At 39.2% G+C, this 16,503-nt stretch overlaps 1 protein-coding gene across 4 annotated transcripts; it reads left to right on the top strand.

Annotated features, from left to right (window-relative positions):
* Nucleotides 1–601: 601 nt before the first annotated feature.
* On the top strand, nt 602–16,325 carry LOC307023153 (uncharacterized protein). 4 transcript variants are annotated; one of them, XM_079656224.1, is made up of 4 exons: nt 602–759; nt 1,747–4,699; nt 6,058–12,255; nt 13,470–16,325. In XM_079656224.1, the coding sequence occupies exon 2, from the start codon at nt 1,780–1,782 to the stop codon at nt 2,917–2,919; it is 1,140 nt and encodes a 379-aa protein (XP_079512350.1). In that variant the 5' UTR covers nt 602–759; nt 1,747–1,779; the 3' UTR covers nt 2,920–4,699; nt 6,058–12,255; nt 13,470–16,325. The 4 variants fall into 4 exon arrangements, with proteins under 4 accessions (XP_079512350.1, XP_079512351.1, XP_079512352.1 ...); XM_079656225.1 differs by having other exon boundaries at nt 6,058–12,067; XM_079656226.1 differs by lacking the exons at nt 602–759; nt 1,747–4,699 and having other exon boundaries at nt 11,900–12,255.
* The last annotated feature ends 178 nt before the right edge of the window (nt 16,326–16,503 follow it).

Raw genomic sequence — 16,503 nt, forward strand, 5'->3', positions numbered from 1 at the left:
AAAAAAAGTTTTAATATAACCAAAACATACATTTTTAAATAGTTTTTATAACAAATACTTTATTCAAACAAGTGTTGGATACATTATATTTGAATCACCATCAAATCAGAATGGTGGATTTAACTAATTTTATGTTATTTATGTTATGTACTTGTACTACTTTGTCTTTTCGTAGAGGTTTCATCCTCCTTTATTTATATAGCATCTTTCGAACTCAGTTACAAAGAGCTTATTAAAACTGAACATACAGTAACAGACATAGAACGGAATGAAGTTAAAACCAACAACACAAGATATAATAAAATGGAAACAGAGAGAAACAATAGAGAAACAATAAAAGTTATAATGCATAAATAAAATCCACACACTGAGCATAACTAGGTGACCATGTCGGTGGAATAACTGACTAAGAACAAAATATTGATGCAAAAAAAGCAAATCTTTATTCGAAAACAAATTTGTTGAGGATATTATAAATGTATTAAAACAACGACTGAGGAAATAAATACTGCGCAACAATTACATTTCTATATGAGGTCGGACACTTGAAGAAGCTCCTGATCCAACTGGATCCGGAACTGAAACTCTGCGCTACTGTTTCCATCAGGGACTCCTTAAAGTCTCGGACGACCGGTAGTGGTCGCAAATTTAAACAGCCATCACATCAACAATACGCGCGGACTTTTACTTCACGGGCTGTGTGGGGTAACACTAATTTAATGAAAAATAAGATACAATCCTGCTGAAGATTTCTATAAGGTGAGGTTTGCAAGTATGCACTCTGTCAATTGCTGATTTATTTATGCTTCACACCGCTACCTACTCTTTCCTTCGCCGTCGATTTTGAAGCTGACTATTACCTGGAAAACAATCTAGTCCACAGTCACAGCGACTGTTAAGGCCCTACATTTAAACAAATGTTTTGTTCTTCAGGTACAGCGAAAAATGCATGAGGCGCATAATTTTTTTTAAATATAAATTGCATATGTTTGGATGTGTAAATATGCATGCTACGTACGCACATTTATTTTAATTTGCATGTTATTGTTGGCCTCCTGTAATATCGGTACGCCTTCCCACCGTTGGATAATTGCAATCCAGTAAATTATGCAGCAGTGCCATCTCCTCTTTAAATGATAATACGCAAATTATAAATTAATTTGTATTTGTCGCATTCCAAACAATATTTAAAAAATATATAAACACCTGTGTGGTATTTATTTTTTTCAGATTGTATTTTTACCCTGTCTTTTTAGCAAAAAGTGCAATAATTGTATTTTGTTTAAATAATAAGGGTTTTTTTCTGGAAAAATAAATGCATTTTAAAGATGTTATAAGTGGATTGGTTAAGCCTTTTACATGACTAATTAATAGATATTGGCAATGTTTTGAATTATAAATAGAAAATATAATTTTAATTGTCACCTTCTGTTATATAATCATTGTGTCACAGAAGTGACTTAGTGTAAGTGTTTTTACCTATTAGATACAGAAACACATTTCAAAATGTATACTTTAATATATTAAAAACCTCACCATTATTATCGGCGTTGTATAGTCTTAACTGTTTTACGATGGTGTGTTACATTTATTTTCTGGTGTCATAGTTCAAGAATGGCCATAATATAAGAATGTCTTTGGTTATGACAACTCTTCTGGTATATCACACAACTTTCTTCGTATTACTCAAAATCATTTTTGATTTATCTAAATATTGGCTGGTTTTATTTTTGTACCGGTGCAAAGCTGACAGAAGCAGTCCAAGCTGAAGGCAACAGCATGGAAGAAGAAATAATAACGACCGAGGCGGCAGGTGAAGATGTGGTGCCCAATGATGAAGAGCCTAGTGTAGACATTTCCAACGACAGTCCATCTAAAAGAGGAAGGGGAAGGCCAAAGAAGCTGAAGGTTGTAGTTACCGACGTCAACCTAATGGTTTCGGGCATTTCTAACGGTGAACCCCCACAGACCCCGAGAGGAAGAGGACGTCCAAAACTCATTAAACCCACAGAGCAGCAAGGACCAGGAGACAACAATGCAGAGGATTCAGGGTCCCAAAAAGAGGCCAGTGATGAAGACGACGCTTCACTAGAACATTCTCCTAAGAAAAGAGGCCGGCCACGTAAGTCTCTCAGCACCCCTGCAAAGGCTGATACACCGAAGGGAAATAGGGGTCGACCAAAAGGATCCACGAAGCGCAAGTCAGAGAGACCGAGTGAAACAGGCTCTCCCAATAAGGAACCCATGCTGGAATCATTGAAGAAGAGAGGTCGGCCCAGGAAGGTGGAGGCAGCATCAAATGGCATCTCAAAGAAGTTGAGGGGAAGCCCCAGAAAAAGTATTGAACAGGACAGCGGAGATGAAAAGAGGGGAAGGGGTAGACCAAAAGGCTCTCCAAACAAGAAACCCCCTGCATATAAGGTGCCAGTTAAGGTAGGCCGTGCCAAAAAGGGGAAGATTGGTCGACCAAGAAAAGAACCGGCCACAAGAGGAAGACCAAGAAAATACCCCCGGCCGACACCAGAGGAGCTGAATAAGCCACGAGTATGGAAGCCGCTGGGAAGGCCCAGGAAATACCCGCGTCCCGACCCTCCTGAGGAGACTTCACCGGCCCCTCCCAGAAACCGTGGCCGACCTCGCAAGACAGAATCCAATAAAGGCGCTCACCTACGTAAGAATTTCCCTGCCCCTTCTTCACCACCTAAACCCTATGTTGGACCCCCGAGAAAAAGGGGCCGTCCCCCAAAAACTGATGCTGAGGCCCCACGGAAATTGGGCCGCCCTAAGGGTTCAATCAACAAAAATAAAGCCACAAGTGAATTAGAAGCCACACTCTCCAACGAGGCAAATGAAGACCAGACGGTGGAAGAGGAAGTGCAGCAGAGCGCAGAGACGTCCATCGAGGACATCACTGAATAATCGCTCATCGATCAGGCGGCCAGCTTTGAAGTCACAAACCAGGCCAGATGAACAATCCCGGTCCGACCAAAAAGTTGCTGTAGTACTTGCTGTTTAAAACATAGAAGTCAAACCTGTCAATGAATCCTGTTTTAAACATTTTGTCCGTCGGCTGGGCTAGATATTCAGCAGCTCTTGTTTTCTCTAACGTGTCCACTTTGTTTTATTGTGCTTGATTTGTATTTTTTATATCCTTTTTTCTGTCATATGAGTAGTATTAATAACCTTTTACCAAACTGGCATGTTGAGTTTGTTATTATAGACTGACATCCAGTTTTCATTTAGCTTTCAGATAGTGTGTGCCAGATGAAGTGTAACTATAAAATGGTTGCTGTGGAAAGACTTGGAAGGGATAAAAAAGTCCAAACTAATTATTTTTGTTTTCATTAAAGAACGGTGCAACTATAGAGCAAATGTCCTGACATTACATCAGGACGGGCCTCTGTTCAAGTATAGTGTAACTCAAAACAATCTGTCTTTTTTGCATTTATTTTTATTGAAATTTCTGAAAATAATGAGTTCTTGAGGTTCACTTTCCATATTGTAGGGCATACTTGTCAGCCACTGTCGTTTCCATCACTTTCTCATATAGTCATGTAAATAAAAAGCCTCTGAACTGAAATATAAGAACCTGATGTTTATTTTGTCATGCACATACACATTCTTAACCTACAAGGACTTTTAAAACTCAGAAAATTATAAAATAAGTGATGTTCCTATGTGATCTGCTACAGCACATGATGTGTGGAAGTATTGCTTATTATAATGGGATGTCTCCTTTTACGTTTATTGATAAGGTAAAAGTATTTAATTGTAAACGGGGATTTCATGTCACAAAAGCAGTAGAACAATAATAATAACTTTATTTATACGGCACTTTTCAAAACGGCGTCACAAAATGCCAGTAATAAAAGCATTGTATAGATACCAAAGTATCTACTTAAAATATTAAATTAAAAATGTAAAGGTAGGTTGTATTTAATGACACACTTGCAATTGGAGGAGCTGAGATATTTTAGCCAGGGATGTGTTAATAAATACAAGATATGTCAGTCTTTCCTGGATTATTTTTAACAAAATCCCCTGCACCAGTCTGACTGCATGAAGACCTGCCCTTCCCTTTTGTTTGATTTAATTAGTATTACTTATTTTTTTCTTAATGAAAAAACCATTGTGGGTTTATATACAGGGATGTGCATATTATATGTACTATAATGAAATATTATTATTAATTTAGTAAAAATGTACTTTAATTGTTTGTATATATCTATACATGTTCATGTGCTATGTTCAATATAATAAAAAAAATCATTAAAAACAGTTGAAATAATACACAGTTTAAATGCGCAAGGTACTATATAGAAACCAACATCATTATTTACAATAAAGTGTATCAAACTAAAATAATCACAGAGGGAGGACTATGCTGTATTGGGAATGCAGATTGCAGATTTAACTAATTCAAGTAGCAAATGTGGGTATACACATGTTATATGTAGGTTACAATAGTCAAATCACAATTAGTGTCTGGAAGTCAAAAGGGTCGCTGCTGAAGCGGAACTGAAACTCTGCGCTACTGTTTCCTTCAGGGACTCCTTATAGCCTCAGACAACCGGAAGTGGTTGCAAATTTAAACAGCCATCACAGCAACAATACGCGCGGACTTTTACTTCACGGGCTGTGTGGGTTATCGATGAATTTATGAACAAGAAGATTGAATCCTACAGAAAACTTCTTTAAGGTGAGGTTTGCAGGTATGCACTTTGTCAATTGCTGATTTCTTTCTGCTTCCCGCCGCTGGCTACTCTTTCCTTCGCCGCGGATGTTGAAGCTGACTATCACCTGGAAAACAATCTGGTCCACATTCGCAGTGGTTGTTAAGGCCCTACATTTCTACAAATATTTAGTGCTTTAAATACAGCACAAAATGTATGAGACTTACGACTTTTAAAAATATTTTCCAGATTTTTTAACTTGATTTTGAATAGGCAGTTTACGAACTCATTGATAATCATGTGCATGTTATTGTTAGCTTCCTTTAATATCGGTGCGCCTTCCTGCCGCTGAAATATCTTAGTCCATTAAATATATGTACAAAAAAACTGCTTTAAATGAAACGCAGATACAAATACATTAACACGTTTTTAAAGAAAAAAACCCCGTTTTATTTACATTTATTATCATGTATTTAAGTGTGTTCTTTATTATCCTTCTGAATATGTCATCTACGTAGATTGTTTATGACCCCTCACCCCTTTTTTATAAACTGTTTTACTAAATTGTAATGGTATACATTTTTAGCCAGACATTTTATTTTTTAACAAATTAATCATTCGAATATTTTACTGATATAAAGACAATTTTAAAGCTTTTATAAATTGATCAAAGGTACAACGTATATATTTTAGTCCACTGGCCAGAGGCTAAGAGAATCAAGTTTTACCAGCTACTCAATAGCAACTCATTGGGTTTTTTTCAGGGGGAAGGGGGCTGTTGAATAGATCAAATCTACAAGCTATTTGCGTATTTTACCAACATTTTGCTGGTAAATGGTGCCTACGTGCCCTGAGGGAATCAGTAAGTATTTTCTAGTAGTGGCTGATCAAAATGTGGCAGCGAAAGCTTGCATGGTCTCTTCTCTGCCTCTGACTTCATGTCAACAGTGAAGGCATCCACTTTTCCTGGTTCCAGTTTTCTTTATTTCCCCATTGGCGCATTGTACATTCACACCCATAAGATCTTTTGAATATTTTCAGAGTGCTTGATTTAAAAATCAGCATTTGGTCATGGAAAACATTATTAGTTGTAGGTCTCTGCAACAAGGAAAATAATCATATATTATTTATATCTTTCTTCAAAAATTCAGATTGAACATACCAATAAAATCTTCACTTGAGTTACATGTTGAGATTTTTGTTTGAGAAATGTCCCAAGTTAGCGAAAATAATACATTTCTCATTGTAAGATTGAATGACTTGTATTGCACAAAACATTTTTCAAGCTCACTCACACCCCGTCAATAATCAATATTTTATAATTAATGTACGCAAAAATGTTTTAATTATATAAAAAATTTCCTTTTCAATCTCCCATGTACAGGTGCAAAGCTGACAGAAGCAGTCCAAGCTGACGGCAGCAGCATGGAAGAAGAAATAATAACGACCGAGGCAGCAGGTGAAGATGTGGCGCCCAATGATGAAGAGCCTAGCATAGACATTTCCAATGACAGTCCATCTAAAAGAGGAAGGGGAAGGCCAAAGAAGCTGAAGGTTGTAGTTACCGACGTCAACCTAATGGTTTCGGGCATTTCTAACGGTGAACCCCCACAGACCCCGAGAGGAAGAGGACGTCCAAAACTCATTAAACCCACAGAGCAGCAAGGATCAGGAGACAACAATGCAGAGGATTCAGGGTCCCAGAAAGAGGCCAGTGATGAAGACGACGCTTCACTAGAACATTCTCCTAAGAAAAGAGGCCGGCCACGTAAGTCTCTCAGCACCCCTGCAAAGGCTGATACACCGAAGGGAAATAGGGGTCGACCAAAAGGATCCACAAAGCGAAAGTCAGAGAGTCCGAGTGAAACAGGCTCTCCCAATAAGGAACCCATGCTGGAATCATTGAAGAAGAGAGGTCGGCCCAGGAAGGTGGAGGCAGCATCAAATGGCATCTCAAAGAAGTTGAGGGGAAGCCCAAGAAAAAGTATTGAACAGGAGAGCGGAGATGAAAAGAGGAGAAGGGGTAGACCAACAGGCTCTCCAAACAAGAAACCCCCTGCATATAAGGTGCCAGTTAAGGTAGGCCGCGCCAAAAAAGGGAAGATTGGTCGACCGAGAAAAGAACCGGCCACAAGAGGAAGACCAAGAAAATACCCCCGGCCGACACCAGAGGAGCTGAATAAGCCACGAGTATGGAAGCCGCTGGGAAGGCCCAGGAAATATCCGCGTCCCGACCCTCCTGAGGAGACTTCACCGGCCCCTCCCAGAAACCGTGGCCGACCTCGCAAGACAGAATCCAATAAAGGCGCTCACCTACGTAAGAATGTCCCTGCCCCTTCTTCACCACCTAAACCCTATGTTGGACCCCCGAGAAAAAGGGGCCGTCCCCCAAAAAGTGATGCTGAGGCCCCACGGAAATTGGGGCGCCCTAAGGGTTCAATCAACAAAAATATAGCCACAAGTGAATTAGAAGCCACACTCTCCAACGAGGCAAATGAAGACCAGACGGTGGAAGAGGAAGTGCAGCAGAGCGCAGAAACGTCCATCGAGGACATCACTGAATAATCGCTCATCGATCAGGCGGCCAGCTTTGAAGTCACGAACCAGGCCAGATGAACAATCCCGGTCTGACCAAAAAGTTGCTGTAGTACTTGAGTTTAAAACATTGAAGACAAACCTGTCAATGAATCCTGTTTTAAACATTTTGTCCGTCGGCTGGGCTAGGTATTCAGCAGCTCTTGTTTTCTCTAACTTGTCCACCTTGTTTTATTGTGCTTGATTTTTTTTTTCTTTATTTCTGTCATGAGTATTATGAATAACCTTTTACCAAAACTGGCATTTTGAGTTTGTTATTATAAGGCACGTTCACACCGCAGTACTTTTCCCACTTTAGTTCCGGTATAGTTCCGAAATGTTGCGTTCACACCAAAAAGAGCCGGAACTAAAATTGGTTCATCAGAACCTTTTTACCCCCTTTTCGGTCCCTGCTAGAGAGCAGAGACTTTCGTGGGAGAAAAAGGTTCCTATTTCTTATTAGCTGGGCGGATTGAAAACCACGCCCCGTAAAACTCCCAAAAAGTTTTGTGAAGCCGCCATTTTATTATCCTCGCATTGCATTATTAGCATTAGCATTAGCCCAGCGCACAAAGGCTGAGAGACTAACTTATGGCAACACAAAATAAAACATGGGGCGTTGGAGATGAGGAGGTGTCGGCGTTCTAGCGATTTACTCGTAAGAACGCTGAAGCCAGTCCCCAACACCGGGGACTTCCGTCTGGGGACTCCGGCTGGCAGTATACGCCGTGAAGTGGTTTGCGGCCTGCCAGTAAACCCGAAGAAGAAGAAGCGACGTCAGCGGCTTCATTTGCCTAATCCACCCCCAGGGTTTTATTCCGGTGTGAACTCGATCTGTACTTAGTTCATCAGAACTAAAGAGTTCTGATGAACTAAGTTCTCATGAACCTTTGTGGGAAAAGTACTGCGGTGTGAAAGCGCCTAATGCGCCTAGACTGACATCCAGTTTTCTTTTAGCTTTCAGATAGTGTGTGCCAGATGAAGTGTAACTATAAAACGGTTGCCGTGGAAAGACTTGGAAGGGATAAAAAAGTCTAAACTAATTATTTTTGTTTTCATTGATAATAATACATTTTATTTTTAGGCGCCTTTCATGATACCCAAGGACACCGTACAATTTGTTAAAAAAAAATAAAGAAACCACTAATTGGCAACAGAAGATGATAAAAACACAAACAGGAAATCATGGAGGAGACAGTCAAGTGGACACAAATGAAACATATAATGGGGAGCACTACAGTGAGTAAGCAGATTTGAACATGTGGGTTTTTAATTGGGATTTAAATATGGTGATTGTGTCTGACTGTCGAATGTGCGGGGGGAGGGAGTTCCAGAGTCTGGGAGCAGTGCAGCTAAAAGCCCGAGCACCCATGGTGACGAGGCGTGGGGTGGGGACGGTCATTAAAGAACGGTGAAACTATAGAGCAAATGTCCTGACATTACATCAGGACGGGCCTCTGTTCAAGTATAGTGTAACTCAAAACAATCTGTCTTTTTTGCATTTATTTTTATTGAAATTTCTGAAAATAATGAGTTCTTGAGGTTCACTTTCCATATTGTAGGGCAAACTTGTCAGCCACTGTCGTTTCCATCACTTTCTCATATAGTCATGTAAATAAAAAGCCTCTGAACTGAAATATAAGAACCTGATGTTTATTTTGTCATGCACATACACATTCGTAACCTACAAGGACTTATAAAACACAGAAAATTATAAAATAAGTGATGTTCCTATGTGATCTGCTACAGCACATGATGTGTGGAAGTATTGCTTATTATAATGGGATGTCTCCTTTTACGTTTATTGATAAGATAAAAGTATTTAATTGTGAACAGGGATTTCATGTCACAAAAGCAGTAGAACAATAATAATAACTTTATTTATACAGCACTTTTCAAAACGGCGTCACAAAATGCCAGTAACAAAAGCATTGTATAGATACCAAAGTATCTACTTAAAATATTAAATTAAAAATGTAAAGGTAGGTTGTATGTAATGACAAACTTGCAATTGGAGGAGCTGAGATATTTTAGCCAGGGATGTGTTAATAAATACAAGATGTGTCAGTCTTTCCTGGATTATTTTTAACAAAATCCCCTGCACCAGTCTGACTGCATGAAGACCTGCCCTTCCCTTTTGTTTGATTTAATTAGTATTACTTATTTTCTCTTAATGAAAATATACAATTGTGGGTTTATATACAGGTATGTGCATATTATATATAATGAAATATTATTAATGTAGTAAAAATGTACTTTAATTGTTTGTATATATACAAGCTGAACGCAGGTGGCGAAAAACAAATCTCCAGGTTCACTTTGAAATCTATAAAGAGAGACTTGGCCTTTATCATTTGGAATTGAAAATCGCACGACAGTCTTTCTTCTCTGACATCATTGCCAAAAACAAAAAAAACGCACGTGCCTTGTTTGCTACCGTCGACCGACTAACTAACCCCCCAGTGTCAGTAGCCTCTGAATTTCTATCCACCAGGGCGTGCAATGATTTTGCCTGCTTCTTCACTGACAAAATTCAGAAAATCAGACAAGCAGTCAGTGCCTCTGCATCAGGTACAGCAAATGTGTTGTCCCTGTGTCCACTTAAAATCAATTCAAACACCATGACACAATTCCATCAGATTAATGATAAAAACCTAGAGGACATTATTCAACTTCTGAAATCCTCCTCCTGCTGCCTTGATACTATTCCAACAGGATTTTTCAAATATGTTTTTCCTTGCATGGCCTCAGATCTACTTCATATAGTAAACAAATCTCTTCACTTAGGTATTTTTCCACAGGCCCTGAAAACTGCAGTCATTAAACCGCTCTCAAAAAATAATAATCTAGATGCTTCAGTAATGATCAATTACAGGCCCATATCAAACCTGCCATTTCTGTAAAATCATTGAAAAAGTTGTTTTTCAACAGTTGAGTAACTTCTTGCATTTAAATAACTGTTTCGATGTGTTCCAGTCAGGCTTTCGTCCAAACCACAGCACTGAGACTGCTCTTGTAAAGGTCTTCAATGACATCCACTTAAACACAGACAGTGGCAGAACTTTAGTGTTAGTATTATTAGATCTCAGTGCTGCGTTTGACACTGTTGACCACAACATATTACTAGCCCGACTGGAAAACTGGGTGGGACTTTCGGAAACAGTTCTACATTGGTTTGAATCCTACTTAAAGGACAGAAACAACTTTGTTTCTATAGGTAAATACACATCCGAGTTCACAAATATGACGTGGTGTTCCTCAAGGCTCCATCTTGGGGCCTCTTCTCTTTAACATCTACATGCTACCACTGGCTCAGATAATGAAGAACAACAAAATAAGTTACCATAGCTATGCAGATGACACACACATTTACGTAACAATTTCACCAGGAGACTATGCTCCAATTCAAACACTGAGTAAGTGCATTGAACAAATCAATGACTGGATGTGTCAGAACTTTCTCCAATTAAACAAAGATAAAACTGAGGTAATGGGTTTTGGAGCCAAGGCAGAACGTATAAAAGTTAGCGCTGAGCTTCAGTCTGCAATGTTCAAAACAACAGATAAAGCCAGAAATCTAGGTTTAGTCATGGACTCTGACCTGAGTTTCAACAGTCACACTAAAACAGTTACTAAATCAGCTTACTATCACCTAAAGAACATATCTAGGATTAAAATACTAATGTCACAGCAGGATTTGGAAAAACTTGTACATGCTTTTATCTTTAGTAGGCTCGACTACTATCTATTAGAAAACTGCAGCTGATTCAGAACGCTGCTGCTCGAGTCCTCACTAACACTAAGAAAGTGGATCATAACACTCCTGTTCTGATGTCTTTACACTGGCTTCCTGTGTGTCAAAGAATAGATTTCAAAAATACTGCTGCTGGTTTATGAAGCTTTGAATGGTTTAGGCCCAAAATACATTTCTGACCTCCTGCTAAATGATGAACCATCCAGATCTCTCAGGTCTTCAGGGACTGGTCAGCTTTCTGTCCCCAGAGTCAGAACTAAACATGGTAAAGCAGCGTTCAGTTATTATGCTCCAAATATCTGGAACAAACTCCCAGAAACCTGCAGGTCCGCTGCAACTCTTACTACTTTTAAATCCAGGCTGAAGACTTTTCTTTTTGTCGCTGCTTTTAATTTAACTATTCATATCTTAGACTGCACTGTAACTTTTATCCATGTATTTTCTTTTTTTTTAATGTTTATTTTATTAACTTTTCTTTTTAATGACTGATTTTAAATGCCATTTTCTTAATGTCTTTCATTTTTTGTAAAGCACTTTGAATTGCCTTGTGTTGAAAAGTGCTATATAAATAAACTTGCCTTGCCTTGCCTTGCCTTAAATGTTCACGTGCTCCGTTCAATATAATTTAAAAAATCATTAAAAACAGTTGAAATAATACACAGTTTAAATGCGCAAGGTACTATATAGAAACCAACATAATTCTTTACAATAAAGTGTATCGAACTAAAATAATCACAGAGGGAGGACTATGCTGTATTGGGGCTGCAGATACCAGATTTAACTAATTAAAGTAGCATATGTGGGTATACACATGTTATATGTAGGTACAATAGTCAAATCACAATTAGTGTCTGGAAGTCAAAAGGGTCGCTGCTGAAGCGGAACTGAAACTGCGCTACTGTTTCCTTCAGGGACTCCTTAAAGCCTCGGACGATCGGAAGTGGTCGCAAATTTAAACAGCCATCACAGCAACAATACGCGCGGACTTTTACTTCACGGGCTGTGTGGGTTATCGATGAATTTATGAAGAAGAAGAAGAATGAATCACACAGAAGATTTCTTTAAGGTGAGGTTTGCAGGTATGCACTTTGTCAATTGCTGATTTCTTTCTGCTTCTCGCCGCAGGCTACTATTTCCTTCGCCGCGGATGTTGAAGCTGACTATTGCTTGGAAAACAACCTGGTCCACAGTCGCAGAGGTTGTTAAGGCCCTACATTTCTACAAATCTTTAGTGCTTTAAATACAGCACAGAAGGTATGAGAGACTTACGACTTTTACAAATATTTTCCAGATTTTTTAACTTGATTTTGAATACGCAGTTTACGAACTCATTGATAATCATGTGCATGTTATTGTTAGCTTCCTTTAATATCGGTGCGCCTTCCTGCCGCTGAAATATCGTAGTCCATTAAATATATGTACAAAAAAACAGCCTTAAATGAAACGGGGATATAAATACATTAACACGTTTTTAAAAACCCGTTTTATTTACATTTATTATCATGTATTTAAATCTTTCTTTCTTTATTATTCTTCTGAATATGTCGTCTACGTAGATTGTTTATGACCCCTCCCCCCTTTTTATTTATTTTTTACAAAATTGTAATGGTATACATTTTTTGCCAGACATTTTCTTTTTTAACAAATGAATCATTAGAATATTTGACTGGTACAAAGGCCATTTTAAAGCTTTTATAAATTGATCAAAGGTACAAAAGATATATTTTAGTCTACTGGCCAGAGGCTAAGGGAATGGAGTTTTACCAGCTACTCAATAGCAACTCATTGGGGTTTTTTCAGGGGGAAGGGGGCTCTTGAATAGATCAAATCTACAAGCTATTTCCGTATTTTACCAACATTTTGCTGGTAAATGGTGCCTATGTGCCCTGAGGGAATCGGTAAGTATTTCCAGTAGTGGCTGCTCAAAATGTGGCAGCGAAAGCTCGCATGGTCTCTTCTCTGGCTCTGACTTCATGTCAACAGTGAAGGCATCCACTTTTCCTGGTTCCAGTTTTCTTTCTTTCCCCATTGGCGCATTGTAAATTCACACCCTTAAGAGTTTTTGAATTTTTTCACAGTGCTTGATTAAAAATCAGCATTTGGTCATGGAAATCATTATTAGTTGTAGGTCTCTGCAACGAGGAGAATAATCATATATTATTTACATCTTTCTTCAAAAATTCAGATTCATTAGAACATACCAATACAATCTTCACTTGGGTTACATGTTGAGATTTTTGTTTGAGAAATGTCCTTAGTTTCATTAACTATCAAAGTAGTTTGTCAATTTATTTTAATTTTAAACATTAGCGAAAATAATAAATGTCTCATTGTAAGATTGAATGACTTGTATTGCACAAAACATTTTTCAAGCTCAACCAGTCAATAATCAATATTATATAATTAATGTACGCAAAAATGTTTTATTAATTATATATAAATTATCCTTTTCAATCTCCCATGTACAGGTGCAAAGCTGACAGAAGCAGTCCAAGCTGAAGGCAACAGCATGGAAGAAGAAATAATAACGACCGAGGCAGCAGGTGAAGATGTGGCGCCCAATGATGAAGAGCCTAGTGTAGACATTTCCAATGACAGTCCATCTAAAAGAGGAAGGGGAAGGCCAAAGAAGCTGAAGGTTGTAGTTACCGACGTCAACCTAATGGTTTCGGGCATTTCTAACGGTGAACCCCCACAGACCCCGAGAGGAAGAGGACGTCCAAAACTCATTAAACCCACAGAGCAGCAAGGATCAGGAGACAACAATGCAGAGGATTCAGGGTCCCAGAAAGAGGCCAGTGATGAAGACGACGCTTCACTAGAACATTCTCCTAAGAAAAGAGGCCGGCCACGTAAGTCTGTCAGCACCCCTGCAAAGGCTGATACACCGAAGGGAAATAGGGGTCGACCAAAAGGATCCACAAAGCGAAAGTCAGAGAGTCCGAGTGAAACAGGCTCTCCCAATAAGGAACCGAGGCTGGTATCAGTGAAGAAGAGAGGTCGGCCCAGGAAGGTGGAGGCAGCATCAAATGGCATCTCAAAGAAGTTGAGGGGAAGCCCCAGAAAAAGTATTGAACAGGAGAGCGGAGATGAAAAGAGGGGAAGGGGTAGACCAACAGGCTCTCCAAACAAGAAACCCCCTGCATATAAGGTGCCAATTAAGGTAGGCTGCGCCGAAGAAGGGAAGATTGGTCGACCGAGAAAAGAACCGGCCACAAGAGGAAGACCAAGAAAATACCCCCGGCCGACACCAGAGGAGCTGAATAAGCCACGAGTATGGAAGCCGCTGGGAAGGCCCAGGAAATACCCGCGTCCCGACCCTCCTGAGGAGACTTCACCGGCCCCTCCCAGAAACCGTGGCCGACCTCGCAAGACAGAATCCAATAAAGGCGCTCACCTACGTAAGAATTTCCCTGCCCCTTCTTCACCACCTAAACCCAATGTTGGACCCCCGAGAAAAAGGGGACGTCCCCCAAAAAGTGATGCTGAGGCCCCACGGAAATTGGGCCGCCCTAAGGGTTCAATCAACAAAAATAAAGCCACAAGTGAATTAGAAGCCACACTCTCCAACGAGGCAAATGAAGACCAGACGGTGGAAGAGGAAGTGCAGCAGAGCGCAGAGACGTCCATCGAGGACATCACTGAATAATCGCTCATCGATCAGGCGGCCAGCTTTGAAGTCACGAACCAGGCCAGATGAACAATCCCGGTCCGACCAAAAAGTTGCTGTAGTACTTGAGTTTAAAACATTGAAGACAAACCTGTCAATGAATCCTGTTTTAAACATTTTGTCCGTCGGCTGGGCTAGGTATTCAGCAGCTCTTGTTTTCTCTAACTTTCTCTACTTTGCTTGATTTTTTTTTTCTTTATTTCTGTCATGAGTATTATGAATAACATTTTACCAAAACTGGCATGTTGAGTTTGTTATTATAAGGCGCGTTCACACCGCAGTACTTTTCCCACTTTAGTTCCGGTATAGTATATTCTTTATTTCTGTCATACCACTAGTAATACCCTTTTACTAAAACTGGCATGTCATGTTGATTATTATAGACTAGTGTTTTCCAAAACATTAGCTTAGTTTAACTGTTAAACGGTTACTGTGGAATCACTCGGAAGGGGGGTGGAGAAAGTCTGAAAAATGCTTATAGGTCATGTCATGGCCATTTCTACTGATCATAATTCCATTGTTGAGGTCTGCTAGAATAGATTTGCATTGTTCAATGTTCCAAACTCACATTGGTTTCTCATACAGCATCTCTGTATAGTATGTGGATTTACTCTGGGTGTTTCTCAATGTCGAGCCAGTTTTGTGTGTGTGTGTGTGTGTGTGTGTGTGTGTGTGTGTGTGTGTGTGTGTGTGTGTGTGTGTGTGTGTGTGTGTGTGTGTGTGTGTGTGTGTGTGTGTGTGTGTGTGTGTGTGTGTGTGTGTGTGTGTGTGTGTGTGTGTGTGTGTGTGTGTGCATTCTGGTGCAGCATAGACAGGTCTTTTCTGTGTTAAGAGTTTTACTCGCTACAGGATGTACTTTGAGGGTTTGTGACTCTGCAGACCGTTTACATGCAGAAAAGGCTACATAACACACAAGGGGACGGGTAATAACTGGAAAAGCATGACATAGGACCTTTTAAAAAAAAAATGCATGACTAAGAATATTTTTTTAATGTATTTTCTGGTAACAAAGAAATGGGTCATGATTTATCTACAGATGATTATCCCCTCCAGCTTTCTATCGTGAATCTGTGAGAGTGCTTGCTAGATAAAATGTCTAAATACTGTCATACTTTTTCTCAATGCCATTTCACAGTTGTTTTGCCTTAATTGCCAAAGCTTTGAATGTACCATCACTTACGGTTCCTGAGAGCGATGTGTTTTCCTTCTCTACTTTTGCATTACTTGGCAGGATGATAAAGCTCTGTGAAATGCCTTCCTGTTACTTATTTAGTTATTGCTATAGTTAGCTCACTCTTTTATTTAAATGTTTACTTGTAGCTGTGAAGCATCTTCATTTGTGTTTTTAAAACTGTCTTGAGATTAATTCATGTGATAGATTTGCAATTACAAACATACATTTACATGTGTCTTTTTTGTAAAAAGAGTGACTTGTTTATAATGTTTACTGTTAGGCCTTTTTTCTTTGTCGCTTCAAAGATTTTACATTTCTAAATGCCAAATTGTGTATTGGTTTGTAATGTTAAAAAAGGTGATCTGAAGTCTAACTATTTTAGTAGACATTTGAATTTTGTGTGTTTTTGAACAAGAATTCAATTATTTGTTTGCTTATAAATAAAAAAAGAAATCTTGCTGTTTTATTTTCAACAATATCTATTTCAGATTATCTGTATTCCTTTGTCTACCTCCATACAGTTTGGATAAATCAATGATGAATGATAAACTTTTTAGGTGTAGCAGCACCACTCTTACAATACTGTTTGAAGGCTTCATTGATGCTAAGCTAATGTAGCAGCAGCTGTGTGTATTTAGATAGATACATCACTTAAAAC

Source organism: Notothenia rossii (assembly GCF_949606895.1).
Source record: "Notothenia rossii genome assembly, chromosome: 10".
In the NCBI taxonomy this organism is placed as follows: domain Eukaryota; kingdom Metazoa; phylum Chordata; class Actinopteri; order Perciformes; family Nototheniidae; genus Notothenia; species Notothenia rossii.

Bases quoted from the DNA above. Each gene is read 5' to 3' on its own strand.
- LOC307023153 (XM_079656224.1), top strand. From the start codon at position 1,780: ATGGAAGAAGAAATAATAACGACCGAGGCGGCAGGTGAAGATGTGGTG.